This window comes from Heptranchias perlo, chromosome 23, assembly GCF_035084215.1.
Source record: "Heptranchias perlo isolate sHepPer1 chromosome 23, sHepPer1.hap1, whole genome shotgun sequence".
NCBI classification, from domain to species: domain Eukaryota; kingdom Metazoa; phylum Chordata; class Chondrichthyes; order Hexanchiformes; family Hexanchidae; genus Heptranchias; species Heptranchias perlo.
In genome coordinates, this window is record NC_090347.1 from 16,881,334 (window position 1) to 16,898,411 (window position 17,078).

Here is a 17,078-nt window from a genome sequence, read left to right on the forward strand (position 1 = left end):
AAGGAGTGTTAAAACTTTCACATTTTTGCACTTAGACTCTCCATTAAAAGGGATTGCACGTGTAATTAAAAATAAATGATGGAAGAACAAACGGACCAAAATAGCAATTGTTAACTACTCAAATTACCTACAGGTAGGATGGCCCCATCATAGAAAGGTTACAGCAGGGAAAGAAGCCATTCAGCCCATCGAATCCATGCCAGCTCTACAGCAAGAACAATCCAGCTGGTCCCACTCCCCCGCCCTATCCACGTAATATGCAAAATTTATTCCATTCAAGAAATCTGCCTCCGCCACTGGCAGTGCGTCCCAGATCCTAACCACTGGCTGCATAAAAAAGTTTTTCCTCATATCACCTTCGGTTCTTTTGCCATATCTTTATAATAAAAAGTAACTACTCAAATACCAACAGAAAAGAAAATGCAGCAATCCTTTGCACTACAATTGGTCCAGCAACGCAGCTTAAGGATGCTGCAGCCGCGAATCTGCTCGAGCAGCCCGGCGGAGGGAGCAAAAAAAACCAATCAGAAAGAGCCGCTGACCGAGCCAATCAGAGCGCTCGGAACCTGGCTGCGCAGACATTGCGAATCAAGCGGCGAAAAAAAAATTCGATGATGGAAAAATCTCGTCAACTGTGGAATTTTTTTTTAAAACACAAAGGAAAACGTTTCTTTTTTGAAAAAAAATCACCTTAAAAAATACTTTTGTTTTCTAAATCGCTTTTAATGTCACATTTCGGTTGAGCGCTCGGTTTTGTCGGAGGGGGTGGCCGCGGCAGCGAGCGCGGACCAAGCAGTGGTGATGGATTGTGAGCGAGGGGCGGCGGTTTGAAGCTCGCGCCCGCGGACCAGGCAGGGGTAACGGATTGTGAGCGAGGGGCGGCGGTTTGAAGCTCGCGCCCGCTCTCGCGGACCAGGCAGGGGTAATGGATTGTGAGCGAGGGGCGGCGGTTTGAAGCTCGCGCCCGCTCTCGCGGACCAGGCAGGGGTAATGGATTGTGAGCGAGGGGCGGCGGTTTGAAGCTCGCGCCCGCTCTCGCGCTGCTGTGATGCGGGTGAAGGTGAAGCGCTGGAATGCCATCGCTTCGTGGTTTTGGGTAGCGAACGATGAGAACTGCGGTATCTGCCGGACGGCGTTTAACGGCTGCTGCCCGGACTGTGAGTACGGAGTCGGAGCGGAGGGGGAGGGGGAGGGGGAGGGGGACTTTTCAACTCCCGCACCGCCCGCCGACTAGCACCGGGCCGCGGCCCGGACTGTGAGGGGCACGGGCTTCAACAGCAACCGGCCCGCTGATGCCGGCAGCAGGCTCAGTCACACCAGGCAGCAGCTGGAGTTGGCTACAGCCCCGGCCCAGTTGCCGGTCGTCCGAAGCAGTCGATCCCTCATTGGGGGCCGGTTCCACCCAAGGAGGATGAGGCTATTTGGCGGGAGGAATACGTCCGACCCCGAGTTGGCATCACCACTCTATTCTAAATCGCTCCCATTGCCTGGAGTGGTGAAATTCCTCTTGTAGACCTTCCTGGAGGTTGGCAGCTACCAGATCACCAAGTGGAGCTTTGCCTCTGGAGGTAGTCAAATGTAAGGAATCTTACAACACCAGGTTATAATTGGACTGTAACCTGGTGTTGTAAGATTGTTTACATTTGTCAACCCCAGTCCATCACCGGCATCTCCACATCTGGAGGGAGTGAATGAGACCATAGTATGAGATATCGTTAAGTGCCTTTGGAGACACGTTAACCACCTTGTTTATATTGCACACTGTTAATATAAAGTGGTAATTGGGCACTGTTTAAATTGTGGGGAATATAAAGTTTATTTGATGTGCATGTGTATGAACACTGGATGATACAAGTTTTTTTTCTTAACAACCTTTCAATACTACGCTTTCTTGGATTTAAATAAGATGAGTGAATGCCTGCTGCCCGTTCCGTTGCGTTATGAAGGAGGAAGACTCACACTGGTGGTGCTTTTTGGGCAGCAGTTTTACCTTTTTGTTGTAACGGCCCATACTATAAATGTGTTAAATTTATAAATGCGATTAAACGGCAATTGTGTAGTATTGCTTTAAGTGACTTACTTTTAGTAAGAAAAGTTTAGTTGGACTGACTTCTCCTTCGTGCCCTTCAATCGTTTTTTCTGCTAGTACATTTTGCACAGGCTGGATCCACTACTATACCCCAGACAGCACCTCTTTCATTAAAGGATGCATCATACAGATATCACACTGTTAAAGATGCGAAATGCCACGTCCTTCTGAGCTGCAGCTTGAAACTGAATACATTAGAATCTAAAAGTTTCCTAACCAAATAGCATTTACACTTTTACCCAAGTTGATTTAACAAAAATGAGACTGTGGGTTTAAATACATAGCTCCAGTATTGCAGAATAAAATATTGTGTATTATGTGGTACTGTATAATATTCCTGACCGATAAACAGTTCATCATCCAACTTGCCACAAGCAGTGCTTTGTTGGACAAGTCTAAAGTACTGCAGATCGGAAGGATGGCTGGGTGACATGTACTTCATGAATGTTATTAAAATAGCTAAACAAGGAGGTTTAAACTCGCAATGGTAAATGTAGCACTGATAGCAGGATGTTTTTCAGAGTGAACAATGCATGGAAATCACTCTGGAAAAGGTAGTGGAAGCGAAAGCCTGGAATTGTTGAAGAAACAATTGGATGCTGCAATGGGGAGACTATAGGGTCTTTCTGGATGGTTGAAGTAATGGCCAAATAGCTTTTCTGTAATTATCATGTGTATTAGTTATTTGCCATTTTTTTAAGTGTCTTGGTGTTTATACACCAATCCCTAGCTGCCAGGGCTCTGCTAATCTAGTTTTCATTTGGCTGGAAGTATGCATGTGGGTAACATGCCTATTCGCTCCTTACAGTGTGCTCACTTCATGGCTGCTTCATTTCATGGTGGCTGTTTTATCAGACTCTAGCTGAGTGTGGAATGGTGGGTAATCTTCACTAGAGTGCATTATCGCCTAACAGCTTCTACTATTACATCACCTTGATATTTTTAAATGGATATAATGTGAAAGAAAGAACATGCATTTATTTAGCACCTTTTATGAACTCGGGATGTCCCAAAGCGCTTCACAATTAATTACTTTTGAAGTGTGGTCACTGTTGTAATATAGGGAAACGTGGTAGCCAATTTGCGCACAGCATGGTCCCACAAACAGCTATGAGATAAATGACTAAATAAACTCTTTTTAGTGGTGTTGATTGAGGGATAAATGTTGGCCACGACAGTGGGAGAACTTCCCTGCCCTTCAAGTAGTGCCATGGGATCTTTTATATCCTCCTGAGAGGGCAAATGGGACCTTGGTTTAACATCTCATCCAAAAGATAGCACCTCCAACAGTGCAGCATTCTATCAGCACTGCACTAGAGTGCCAGCCAAGATTATGTGCTCAAGGCCTGGAGTGGGCTTGCACCCACAACCTTTTGACTCTGAGGCAAGAGTGCTACCACTGAACCACAACTGACGATTGTTGAGTGATTTTGAGGAATTTATAATTAGTAAGTGAATCAGCTCCCCTTGCTTGCATCTTTGTACCAATGTTAGATTGTAAAACACTGCCTGAACAGGCTTGCTACATAATTTGGCTGGGCTTGGTGCAGAAATTGGGTTTGAGGTGCTACAGAATTCTAGGGGTTCTGTTTTTACCTCGACACTCGAGTGTTTGCAAAAAATGAAAGAAAAAAGATTGATTCCTGTGCTCACCTTTCCTAAAACTTGCATGATTGTGCATTGTTCAAATTTAAATGTAAACACTCCATTAATGCTGATACTAGGGTGAACTACATATGCATGGTAAAGGAGTACATAATAGCTGGGATTTCTTCCTACACCATTCAAGTGAGACTTCTGGTGGGCGATTAAGAGGAGATATTTAAAGTCAATAAATTCCAATAATAACCTCAGTTCAGTAACATGAAAGCAGATTTCAGTTTATTTCACTTACATTTTCTTGGAAAGCTGTAGTTGGACTCAGACCAGAAACTAGTTTCTGTATGGCACCAATTTTAACTTTTGCGTCTCAAACATTTTTTTAATGGACTTTTTGGCCTGAAGAAGCCAAAGTGAAAAGCTTATTGCACCTTTTGATCTGAATGCTCCTTTTCTGATGTCTACAGATTATTCAAATTCTGTGCAAGAAAGTAGCACGAGGCAACCTGAAGCTGAGAAATGTTTCACAGAATCCCTTACATAGATGTTTGTGTTTCAGGTAAAGTGCCAGGAGATGACTGCCCATTGGTGTGGGGTCAGTGCTCTCATTGTTTCCATATGCACTGTATCCTGAAATGGCTGAACTCTCAGCAGGTCCAGCAACATTGTCCCATGTGTCGACAGGAGTGGAAGTTCAAAGAGTGATGAGTAACTGGAGAAATTGAGTGAGGAATCCTGAAGGCTCAGAATCGGACTTTGTACAGACCTTTTCTTTGGTTTCTCAACAATAATGCAATAAAACAACATCTTTAGCTTGTTACCAAGGAGATTAAGGACAGTCTAATACTTTTGTAAATATTACATAAAGTGGTGTAAAGCAAGAATAACTGATGAACTACGTAAAATAGTTGCAATGCTAAGTGAGCAGCCAGATGCTATGTATAAAACTGTTTAACATAAAAGGTCAATATGACATCTTTGACTACCTACTATCTGACTTCATGGCTAATTGGTGAATTAAAACTTTTGTTCATAAACATTGCTATGTATTTTTTATTCTCAAACCATTAAAGAGACTGATGCAGTTCAACTAAAGGAGGTCTGGCTATATTTTTGAAAATGTAGCACTGCATAGTTTCTATGTGTTCCTGCTAGAAAGCAGAAAATCTGTTTGTGCAGCTTTAGCAAAATGTTGTGGGGAAGGGGGAGAGAAATGGTGCTTCACTTTTTAAAACAAAAACTCATCACTTCGACCAAAGTTTTGGATATGTTAAATGCTAAAATAAAGGATTGACTTCTTTTAAAAGCTGTGAAGTTATTGAATTACCATTGAATTTTACAGCACAGATCGAGGCCATTCAGCACACCAATACCTGTGCTGCTCTCTGAAAGAGCTATCCACTTAGTCCCATTCACCCTCCCTTTCACAAAATCACTTCAAATTTTTCTTTTTCCCCTTTAAAAACTAATATGGATTCTCTTTCGGGTAGTGCATTCCAGACTTCGTTCTTTTGGTAATAGTCTTAAATTTATGCTCTCTAGTTACCGACTCACCAATCAAAGTAAACAGTTTTCCCTATTTACCTCATCACAACCCCTGCTTTGAACACCTGTATCAGATTGCTTGACTATCTCTGTTCTAATGAAAAGAGCTACAGTTTTTCTAGATTCTCATCCCTGGTATCATCATCTTCAGTCTCTTCTGCACCCTCTCCCTGGTTTTCACATCTTTCCCAAAGTACAATACATAAAACTGGATGCAAGATTTTGACTGTGACCTGACCAATGATTTGTTTAGGTTTAGCAATTATTTGCTTTTGTACTCTATTCCCCTAATTATAAACCTAGGGTCCTATTTGCTTTTTGTTAGTTTTTTCAGCTTGTCTTCTGTTTAAAAAATGACAGTAAATTTTAATACATAATTCATTGAGGAAAAGTTTTAATGCAAGTTATATATCTGAACACTAAAATAGCACAAACTATAGATTTAAGAGGCAGGAAGGAGAACAATATTTCCCTTAAAATATAGGAGGAAGGAATATGTGATGGAAGATTCATTTTACTAGCAAAAAAGCAGTCCCCTGGATGTCTGCCATGCCAACTCTTATGATAGGAACAAGACCCATTCAGTAGAATTGACAGGTTGACATTAAGTTGAATATCAAAAAGCTCAATATTGGCCATGGCTTGAGTTGCTGGTCAGTCAGCCTTATTTGGCACAATGCACTGTAACTTCAGAAACAAGGTCTATGATGATATGAGGAAAATTTGGCCTTCAAGCTGACCAAGGATAATTTTCTGTGGCCTTCAGAGGCCGACTGAATGAGTATGCAGTTGAAAGATCTACAAAGCAATGAAAACTGAAAGTATAAGAATTTTGTTAACTTATCAGTGATCTTCCTGGCTTTACAGCAATATATCTGACACTAATTTGCACTAAGCCGAGACTGATCATCATGTGGGAAGAACCAAATTGTTTTCAGTAAGTGTGATGAGAATGTGTTTATAGCAAACACTTCAACTGAATGGGTGATGTTCAGAACAGTTGAAAATAAAATGTGTTTATTTCACAGCATGATAGTAAATCTCTCACTTTTTAGAATGCATTATTTGCAACCAGGTTTGATCTCAGTATGTGTTTATATTTCCCCACAAGGTGTCGATCATATTTGATTTTATCTAATTTCATTTGAACTCCCTTTCTGTTCGTTGTTTTGATTTTGATCTAAAGGAAAATAGATCAACATTTTGAGGGATCTTTTGAGGTTGGGGAGCAAGGTAGCATAACAGAGGAGTTTGGAGAGAGAGCTGCCTCGAGTCAGGCCAAGACAGCTGAAGGCTCAGTCACTGGTGGAGGCGAGGGAGCAGGGATCAGCATCAGAAGACTGGAGGGCATAGGCTCATACAGAGCATGGAACAGATTGGGTGGGGCAAGACAAGACATATTTGGAAACGAGGATGAGTTTAGTAGAAGGTTATGCTGATAGGGTTAGATGAAGCAGGGTGGGAGATGGCTCACGTTGAGCATAAACACCGGCACAGACCAGTTGGGCTGAATGGCCTGTCGTGGTGCCGATGACAGAGAGGACGGGCAAGTGGGATAAGGTGCAGTTGGTAAAGTTTTGGACGAATGTACGTTTATGTAGGGTGGAATGTAGGAGACTAATGAGTGAGTTGGGGAGCTGGGCCTGCAGGTCATGAAAGAGTAGATAAGGATTTCAGCAACAGTGGAGGTATGGGTGGAGATGGGCACTGTTGTAGAGGTGTAAATAAGCAATTATGGTGGAGGATATGCAGTTCTGTAATGTTGCAGCCCACTAAAAACGCAAAACCATATTGATGGTATTTACTACACATTTTCTTTTCCCAGTTTTAACTTTTTTCCCGCATTTCATTAGTGCTCACTGGGCCATACATAGAGAAAATGAGCATATGACCTGCCAGGCCTTTTGCCAGTGCTGCTGTTGAGATCATAGCAAGAATGTGCATGAGACTACCACTTAGTTTTCTTCCCCCACCCTCCCTTGTGGAGCACTTGGCCTTCTATTAGGATCAAGATAAAGTCTGAAAAAAAGTCATAGTATGGAAATTTGCATCCAATTTGTTCTACCACTCTGGCACACCATATTGAAATGTACTCAATTTTATTTTTCTCACCACTGTTAGTACCACCACTCTTAGAAGCTATAAAATCTATTTTATTTTAGTATCTTTATTATAGTTTTAATTTGGTTATATTTTAGTCTTTATTTTAATGCCCTATCATCAGCTTCTGTTCCAGTAGAGCATTAGTGCATGGATTGTAACTTGTCCCTATGAATGTATTTTAACCCTTTTGCAGATGCAAACATGTTTACACAAATTGTACTCCAGATGGCACCAACCGAACATAAATTTAGAAATATTATGCACAAAACATGTGCAACCAGTACCTTTTTTGCAAAATAACTTTTGCTCGGACACACTTGTGGTAAATAAGTTAAATTTAAATTTTCAGTAAAATATACGTGCTCAATTGGATTGGGAAATGATTCGTATATTTTGTTAATGCTAAGTTTGATGGCATTAATTCTTGGGCAATGCTTGTATGTATTCTACTCAATGTGTTGGTGCAAAGATATATTCAGCCATTTTGATTTTGGGGTGTGGAAATACTGCTAGTATCTTCAGTATAATACAAATTAATTAATGTTTGTGGCTAGGAGTTATTCAAATCCTTAAAAAAATGAACATAAAGAAACTATCAAGATTGCTTGCTAGGTGAGCTAATAAAATAACTAGACCAGGCTTCATGTTACAGTCATTCAATTTACAGTATGGTATGTTGGTAGGCCTGCATTCTGCCAAATATGTGCTTAAAAGATAATTTGACAAAAAAAAAAATCAAGGTTTCTAGTGGGAGAATGAACCTATTGTCCTGCCACTTCATTTTGAACAGATAATCACTTTATAGACAGAATTTCCAATCCAAATTGAAGTATTGGTCTCAGATATTAATAAAACAATGGGTATGTGAATAGCATTTAACTGCACCCTCCACTCTGCAATACTTTGCTTCAGGAAGATTTTAGCACTAAAATAAAATGTGAAGCAAGAATATAATTTGTCATTTTATTCCCATAGTCAATGAGCTGTGGATCTTTTTTCAGTTTCATAAGTGCAACTAATTTCTTCAAATAGAAATTTGAAGAAATATAATTTCGCCAACAGAAATTATAATCTGCAAAAGTTTTCATGCTGAATATTATGGAATACAGTGAAAGCAAAATAGATACCAATGTTCATAGTACATTCAGAAACAATGTTACAACACTCTTGCTTCTAATCTGTGGTAACCACACAGGGACAATGGGGAATAGTACACATCTGAAACCAGACAATGCCATTGTGCTTTAAATGCATAACTGACATTTCAAGGGTTTGAGTTGTCGGGTAAAATTGACTCTATGATTGACATAAAAACAGATTATTCCTATTGAAGCCATTTTGGGAAGTTTCTTGTTTTAACATTAAAAACTACCCCCTCAATTGACTGCTGGAGTTGTAATGGCACTAGTAATAGCACTAAGGGAAAATGAAATTTTTTCTCCCTTTTCACACTTGCATTATTTGCAATAGAAGAATGTGGTTGGATATGTTGCTGTTTTAGTACTGTACTCAAAAAATTCTCAGCCTCTTTGCTACACAACTGCCCCTGTATAAAATGGGAAATTATGGCTGGGAGAGGTTGGTGAGTAAAGTCACCTTGATCATCTTGTACACAAAAGATTTCAGGGCAGGGGTGGGGGGGGGGGGGAAATCACTCTACAAAAAATACACCCTCACATAGTGCTGCCTTTCCTTCTCGATTATGCTTACTTTAAAATGAAAAGAAACTTATTAGGATGATTAGAAATTATCTGTTTAGCACTGTGCTTATGAAACTTTGGCTTGGAGTTACTGGAGTAAAAATTCATCTGGGCCAGTTTTCGTTCCCAGATTCAGTGCTGCACAATTAGCTCCTTCTGGTTTCACAGGAAGAGTTGAAAAAAAATCCATACTTATAGTTGGTGCCGCTTGGGCTGCTGAAGAATCCTGAGCAGAGCATATAATGGGGGCCTAACGCCTGTTTTAGGTGTTGTACCAACTGAATATCATTTGGAAAGGCAATAAAAGAAAACCTGCAAATGCTGCAAATCAAACAAAACCAGAAAATGTTGGAAACAGCCAGCAGCTGTGGAGCAGACAAATCATGTTTTTGGCTGGGCCCCTTTTGCAGAACTGAAAGATGTACAAGCATTTTTATAGTCTCAGAAAAAGGGGAAGGAGAGGGAAGAAACAAAAATACAACAACAGACAGGAAGTATCCATGGAACGGCTGTTAGATAATTTAACACATTGTTTTGGTGGTGCAGTGGGAAGAATAATTAAGCAAGAATGTGTGAATAGTCATGGCAATGTGAAGCACACCGACAGGAAAGTTGAGAAAAGGAAATCACAGAAAACCTATAGATCAGGTCTAAAATGAATACAGAAAATGCTGGCACCAGTTCAAAGAAAAAAGGAAAAAACAGGCCAACACATTCTTTTCCCCCCAATGCCACCAGCACCCTGGGTTCTGACAAAGTGTCTTTTTTTTACTCCAGTGACTCCAAATGTCAATCCACACCTACACTTAATGCCACTGACAGATGCATCCAACAGCACCAGTACCCTTTGTTAAGAAAATGGAGGATATAGCTAAGGTCCAAAGTTATTAAAGTCAATGTTCAGACCAGAAATTTGCAGAGTACCCATGAGGGAGATAAGATCCCGTTCCTCAAACTTGTCTTGAGCTTTATTGGAACAATGTAACGGTAAAGACAATGGCGAGAGTGGGAAGGAGAGTTAAAGTGGTGAGCCACAGGTGGCTCAGAGTCACATTTCCAATTAAAATGGAGGTGTTCAGCAAAGCATTTGTTCGTACAAATGTACAGCAGATTGCGCTGTGAGCAGTGAATACACCATACAGAAAGTACATCTAAATTGGTGTCTCACATGGAAGAAGCTCTGGTACAGAAGGTAAATGCAACAGAGAAACTGTGAGATAAGTATAGGATCTTTATAGGAAACAGGGTGAGTAGAAACATACCCCAGGTAGTTGTGGGAGTTGGTGAGCTTATAATAGATGTCTGTGGAAAGCCTGATGCTGGACAGAGAGAGAGAGAGAGAGACTGGAGGTAGACCACATAAAAGGTGAGGTGGAAATTGAAAGCATAATTAATAAAATATTCAAAATCAGAGCAAAAGCATGAAGCGGCACCAACACAGTCATGATTATAAAAGAAGAGGAGGCCAGAGAGGCACGAGACAGATTGTGTTCAGCATATCCTTACAAAAAAACAGGCAGAGTGGGCCCCTTATGGGTTCCCATAGGGACACATTTATCTGGAGGAAGTGAGTGGAGTTAAAGAGAAGTTGCTCAAAATGAGAATAGGTTCAACCAGCTGGAGGAGGCTCGTGGTGGATGGGCACTGTTTGGATCGCTGTTCGTAGAAGAAGTGGAGGGTCTAGAAAATGTGCTGGTGATAGACGGAGGCACACAAGTGGCGTTTTTTAACCCTGCTCACCTGGTGGAAACTGGGCAGGTAGGTAGTTAAAATCACCCATGAGACTTACCCGCCAATGTCCCACCTCTCTTCCCACAAGTTCCAATTTTAACCTGCCCTTTCAAGCAGTGGGAAGGACATCGGATTATATCATCATGGCCTGACAGCTATTTTAACAAGAGGCCCGATCGGGGAAGCCACTGTGACTTTCCAGCCAGGCCAACCTAGTGGGAAGAGGAGCCAGAAGAGGCCCAAAAAGGTAAGTCAGTTTACTTTTTTAAAAAAAACTTTCTTTGTGGGGCAGGAGGAACAGGAGTGCATCTATAGGCACCATGAGGAAAGTTTAAGCCTTCTCTGGCCCTTCTGAACCCCCTCCCCACGAGTGCTGGGGACCGTTCCACTTGATCCCTGGTGGAGGTCTCTGCTTCCTGTAATTCTGCTCCCACCCACTGGCCAGCTGCCATATGGGGATCACTCCTTCCACCTGTTTGCAAACAACTCTTAATGCATACTGCCAGGCCCACCATTTATACATAGAAAGTCGTAAGTGGAAACTCATAATTGATTACCACCACTGTTCTTGCCGACAGAAGGTGATTATTTGGTTTTCAGTTAAAGCCTGACTGAACTATCATCTAAAACAAAGTTTTATTGATACTTAAAGGGGACAAATCAGTTTGTTTAAATTACTTGATTAATGGAAATTGGATAATGTATCTCAGACACAAAAATATTTAGCAGTGTTTTTAAAGAAGTACAATATTCAATTTATATATTTCAAACAATTTCAAGACATTAAATATTTGTTTTCCTGGAGGAAACCAGGCAGTGATTTATTATGGTGCAGCTTAGATTACGGTTCACTCAGTCCTAACACTTCAACAAGTACTTACAGTATCGTCCACAGAGTTCTGCTGGTTCATGCAAATTTGACATGTCAGGCACTACTTAAAACATCTCAAGCATTTACAGTCTTTAACAGCTGTTTCATACCAAAAAAAATGGATTCATGCAGTGTTCTTAGTTCTTACAAGCAGTGGTTTCAAAAAAAATGACAAACACTTTAAATATATATTATACATACATAAATACAAAAAGTTCTAGTTAATAATTAAACAACAGATGTCCTCATAGGTATCTGGAAATAAGTTATATTATGAAGACAAATGCTAAGGTGCCACTCACTTGTTTTGCTATCAAAAAAGACAGGATACATAACCTCACTAGTACCTGGTAAACGTGCATGCATTTACTGGTGCCAATTTGTTTATCATTGTGACTGGATCACATTTACAACTTACATTTTTATAGTCCTCACATACAGAAAGATATCACAAAGTGCTTTACAAAGTAGGGTAAAATAATGGACCTATTTAAGTACAATCAAAGATCTTTCTAAAACTTCAATCACAGTCATAGAAATTCATTGGAAATGTTTCCCCCACCATTATTTGCCTAGTTTTATATAAATATTGAATTATTTTGAGAAGACTACTAGGCTATTTAGGCTCACTAAATGTTACATTCAAAGAGCTCAAGGGAAACAATTTCCCATTCAGCATCCATGACATCACTGTACACCACGAGTGCAGAAGTAGGTGGTTTTACTTTTGTTCTGTACCTACAATAAGAGTATTCCCCCTCTATATCTCTCTCCTCACAAGTTAGAATGATGCCAACGGGGGGGAAAATGCATCTGAAATTATACAATAAACCTTTGACTTTTTACGTATAATAAAAACATAACAAACTAGATTTCCAACGGTATGCACGAAAACGTAATAGCATCCTATGTCTGAAAACACACTGGCTGGAATTTCCTTTTCCACCCACCCCATGTATTAAGAGCAAAGGAAAAATTCACCCACTGATTATTAAATTCTTCAGATTTCCTTTCATACGATCCTTAGACAAATGCACTAGAGTGGTGCTTGTTCAATCCAGACAATTTTCTTTTGCTCATCCTTTATTGCTGCTTTTACTGAGGTGACGAGTGAATCAAGATCACTCCAACTGTCGGCAATACTGTTGTACAGGCATGGCAGGGTGTCCAAGCAAGTCTCCTCCCTTCGAGAACACTCCAAAAGCAAATCTTCTGTCACTCCGTATTTCTGCAAGATTTTTCTAAACAAATCAAGAATACATTAATGTGTCTTCTGCCACATAAGGACAGACTCTTGAAAGAGAATAAAGCGTATAAGTACCAAAAACTTAAGTTACATCAGAAAATTAGTTTTTTCCTCCCCATACAATCATTGTGTTAATAATTCTAGTTAAAGATCTCCTCGGTGGAATCTTGTGTTCACACCTTTCACACCCTAGGTTCAATGACCTAGGGAAAGGGGGTTCCCTTGGAGAGCATCCACTGAATAATACTGGCACTGACCAGGAGGCCAATTTGGAGGCTAATCATGGATTATTTTCTGAAGGTGTTCTTCTCTGGGGAATTTATGGAGGCTGAACAACAACAACAACAACTTGCATTAATGTAATGCCTTTAATGTAAAAAAAACCCCAAGGCACTTCATGATAGAAATAGATGAGAAACAAATGCCGAGCCATGGAGGGAGAGATTAGGATTGGTGTTGAGTAGATTTGTAATGGTGGAGAGAGAAGTGGTGACAGTGTAGATTAATAAGGACAGGTGTTATGGATAAGTGGGACTTAGTATAGGACAGGGTATGATCAGCTGAATTTTGGTCAAGTTGGAGTTTATGGAGTGAATTATCCAACTCAGCCTCCTCCTAAGGTCTCCACCATCATAGATGTCAATGTCCAACCAATTCAGTTCACTCCATGTAACATTGAGAAGTGACTGAGTGCATTGGACACAGTGAAGGCTATGGGCCTTGACAACATCCCGGCTGTAGCTTTGAAGACTTGCACACCAGAACTAGTTGTTCCCCAATCAAGCTGTTCCAGTGCAGTTATTACACTGACATCTACCTGACAGTGTGGACAATTACTTAGGTCTGTTCTATCCACAAAAAAAAACTTTTAAAAATCTAAACCAGCTAATTATCTCCCAATCAGCAGCAAACTGGTGGAAGGAATCATTTATGCTAAGCTGTTTCCCATATCATTCGTTATTTCACGAAAGGTGTAGGACACTTCTAGTAGGTACACCACTGAAATATAAGCAATCAAAGTCATGCTCTGAACCAGCAACAGCATTGAAATGCCCTCATAGAAGGATGGATGTGGACTGGCCACATGAGTACAATCTATAATACCCTGGAATTTTGTGAAGCCTGCCACATGGAAAAGGTTCTCCAGCTGTAGTATCCTTTCTACAAGGAAAGTTATGAAGATATTTTCCCAGGCAAAATGGCACCTGTTGTTTGCTTTATGCATCAATGGACAGCATACTGGTTGATTTAGCAGATGTCCCTTGTGGTGGCCTGGAAGGATCCTGATGCTTATTGCAGTGGTGACCTCTGCAGCTACAGAAGAACCATCCCATATCTTGAAGTCACCTGCAGGTCAGCTTGGAGAAGTTGGCATAGCTCTGTTACAGCCTCTCCAATTTAGGCAATGTACTACTTGCTGGCCTCCCATCCTCCACTCTCCATAAACTGCAACTTGTCCAAAATGCAGCTGCCCATATCCTATCCCTTAGTAAGACCCGTTTGTCCACCATCTCCATCCTGACTCACCTACATTGGCTCCCAATGCATTGAAATTAATATCCTAGCCCACGTCTTCAAATCTTTCCACTACCTTATTTTGCCCTCTCTCTGCAACCTTCTCCAGCCTATTATTCCCTCCTGCATCTTTCAGTCCTCCAGTGCTGCCGGTTTGTGCATTCCACTCTCCCCTCACCCAAACACTGTAGCATAGTCTTCAACCGCCACAGGTCTGCACTCTGGAACCCTCCCTATTCCCTTCTGCCTCTCTATTTCTCTCCATTTTTAAAAACCATCCCCAAACCGTTTTTTTTGAGCTCGCTTTCTGACACCTCTCCTAACTCTCCCGCCATCATCTACGAACTTGACCAATTAACATTGTAACTAATGATCACAATGGTTTTTTCAATAAATTACTGAATAAATTCATTAACTATCACTAACATTAACTTGGCACCATGGAATTACAATGCTATTCAGAAAATTCTGGCACATGCTTCCCCCTCAACTGGAGTTGATTCTGAGCTGTAAAACCATGCGCAGTCAAAACATTTATGAAGCAACATCAAGTTGTCAAAAACAAAAGGACTTGCACACAAGCTGAACATATGCAAATAAGCTTGCCTACACAAAGTTTGCTCCTGTTATTTACGAGCACACTGTTAAATTATTTAAAGCAGATGATGAATAGGAACCTTTAGGGATTTAGCAACAGGCATGCAAGAGGAAAGGTTGCAAGTAAGCAAGAAGAATAAAAGCTCATATCTATTCCATCCACACATCTGCTTTCTGTGCCATTTCAAACAAACCAAAAAATTTCTGCATGCACAAAGTTGCAGTATCTGTTGCGCACAATCTGTTGTGCACAGACGGAGGAAATGATATATGCGCATACACTATAGTACTTGCATACTTTGTACAGTTGTGGTGCCACAGATGACGATGGTTAAAGGAAGACATTCAGCACCTTTTAATCTAGTACATCATGATGTTGGTACAATTGTCTTAGGCAACAACTTCCGACGAGCTTACAGCAAGGTCGGTAGTTCACAAAACAAACTGGGGAGACTGGCGCAAGGAGGTTCACGGTCTCTGTTTTAGTGCTGCTTTTTTGTCATCTAAACATGAAGGTAAAAGTGCTTTTTGGCTCAGTTCTGCTAAGGGTGCTCTGATCCACCTGGGTACCAATTGACTTGCTGACTGAAACAAAACAAAAACGTTTTAGGTTTAAGGGCTCCCTTTTGAAAAGAACTCCTATGTCCCTTTTGGGGATATAGGGCAGGATTTTAACTGCCAAGTCTGGGTGGGTTCAGGGCAGGGGTGCAAACAAAATCGCATTTTTATGGAGCGGGAGGGAATCCTGGCTCCAAACAGCTGAAAAACGCGTACGACCCAGAAGCATCTGGGTGCGTGCACGGATCAGGAAGCCGGAAGTCCCGCCGGCAATTAAATCCGGCGGGCCGATAATTAAAAGGGGCAAATGTACCTCATTGAGGTACTTAAGTTTGTCTAAAATGCAAAAAATAAACTCTTAAAAAGATTTTAATGTTACCTGGGTGGCTTTCCCACGGCTTCCGATTCACGCCTGGTGAAACCAGGCGGGAAGGGCCGGATCAGTGAAAAATAAAATAAATAAGTGAAATAAAATTACATTTCCCATTGTAAAATATAAATAAAACATACCTTACAAATGATGTCACCTGCACCCCCACTGCTCCAATGTCCCCCTCCCCACCCCCCCCTGATGTCTGATGTGTCCCTCCTCCCCCATCTCTCTTCCAGCAGCCAATGAGGTCTCTCTCTCTCTCTCTCTCTCCTCCCCCCCCCCCCACCCCTCAGATGTGTAGTTCCTCTCTGTTGACAGGCAGCCAGCCTGTCAATCAGGCTGGCTGCTGGGCGCGAAACCAGGAAGAGGCATTGATTGGCCTCATTAACACTTCCCTTCCTGGTTTCGCACTGGCAAATCCTCCTCCCTGCTCTCCTGCTGGCATGCCCATAGTCTCCCTTGGTTATTACATGAGCATGGTATGATATAAAAAGTCAAGGATTCATCCTGACCATATATTATTTAATAGATTTATAAATTAGCATTTTTAAAGGTGACAATATATAAGATATGCCACATTGCTGTTGAATGAGATGTTAAAGGGGATATTTAATTACATGTGAAAATGTTCAGTAAGCGTGAATATGGGCATTTTTACATTAGCTTTTGCCTAGTTCAGATGGCAGGAGAGCAGTGTTCTTGCATTTACACTGCTAGAGCTGACTTCTGTAATCTGGCAACAAAACTGTCGACCCAACATTCCCCCGCAACAAGGGGGGGCCAGCTTTAGCAATTCAAAAACAGGGAACCTGTGCACTGATGCTGTTCTCCAGTGATCTGAACTAAACAAATGTTAATTTGAAAGTGCCTTACAGCTTCCGTATATACTGGTTGCATACAAATACCCTATTTTGAATTGAGCCAAATGTAAATGAATGGGATATGGTGAAACTTTCCTACAATATAAATTTGCGTACATCTAAGTTACATAAAGTTTGTTTGACCATATATGGAAACTCTTAATGCTGCATTGATATTGAAGAACTGCTTACTGAAGTAGGTGTTGCTATAGAAACCATTCCATTTAAAATGTGGGGCAATTCCTAAATCAGTTGGATTCTCTTTAACAGTGTATGAACAAACTTGTGTGT

The 17,078-nt window shown here is 41.0% G+C and overlaps 2 protein-coding genes across 4 annotated transcripts in view; one reads left to right on the forward strand and one right to left on the reverse strand.

The window, feature by feature from the left end:
* Positions 1 to 899: 899 nt before the first annotated feature.
* anapc11 (APC11 anaphase promoting complex subunit 11 homolog (yeast)) lies at positions 900 to 4,994 on the forward strand. The gene is made up of 2 exons (XM_068004100.1): positions 900 to 1,157; positions 4,248 to 4,994. The coding sequence occupies exons 1-2, from the start codon at positions 1,049 to 1,051 to the stop codon at positions 4,391 to 4,393; spliced, it is 255 nt and encodes an 84-aa protein (XP_067860201.1). The 5' UTR covers positions 900 to 1,048; the 3' UTR covers positions 4,394 to 4,994.
* Positions 4,995 to 11,557: 6,563 nt separating this feature from the next.
* Positions 11,558 to 17,078, reverse strand: part of card14 (caspase recruitment domain family, member 14) — an 86,280-nt gene continuing 80,759 nt past the window's right edge. For all 3 annotated transcript variants that reach the window (XM_068004102.1, XM_068004103.1, XM_068004101.1), the window contains one exon: positions 11,558 to 12,879. In XM_068004102.1, coding sequence (XP_067860203.1) covers positions 12,675 to 12,879 — 205 coding nt within the window. In that variant the 3' untranslated portion in view covers positions 11,558 to 12,674. The remainder of the gene's footprint in view (positions 12,880 to 17,078) is intronic.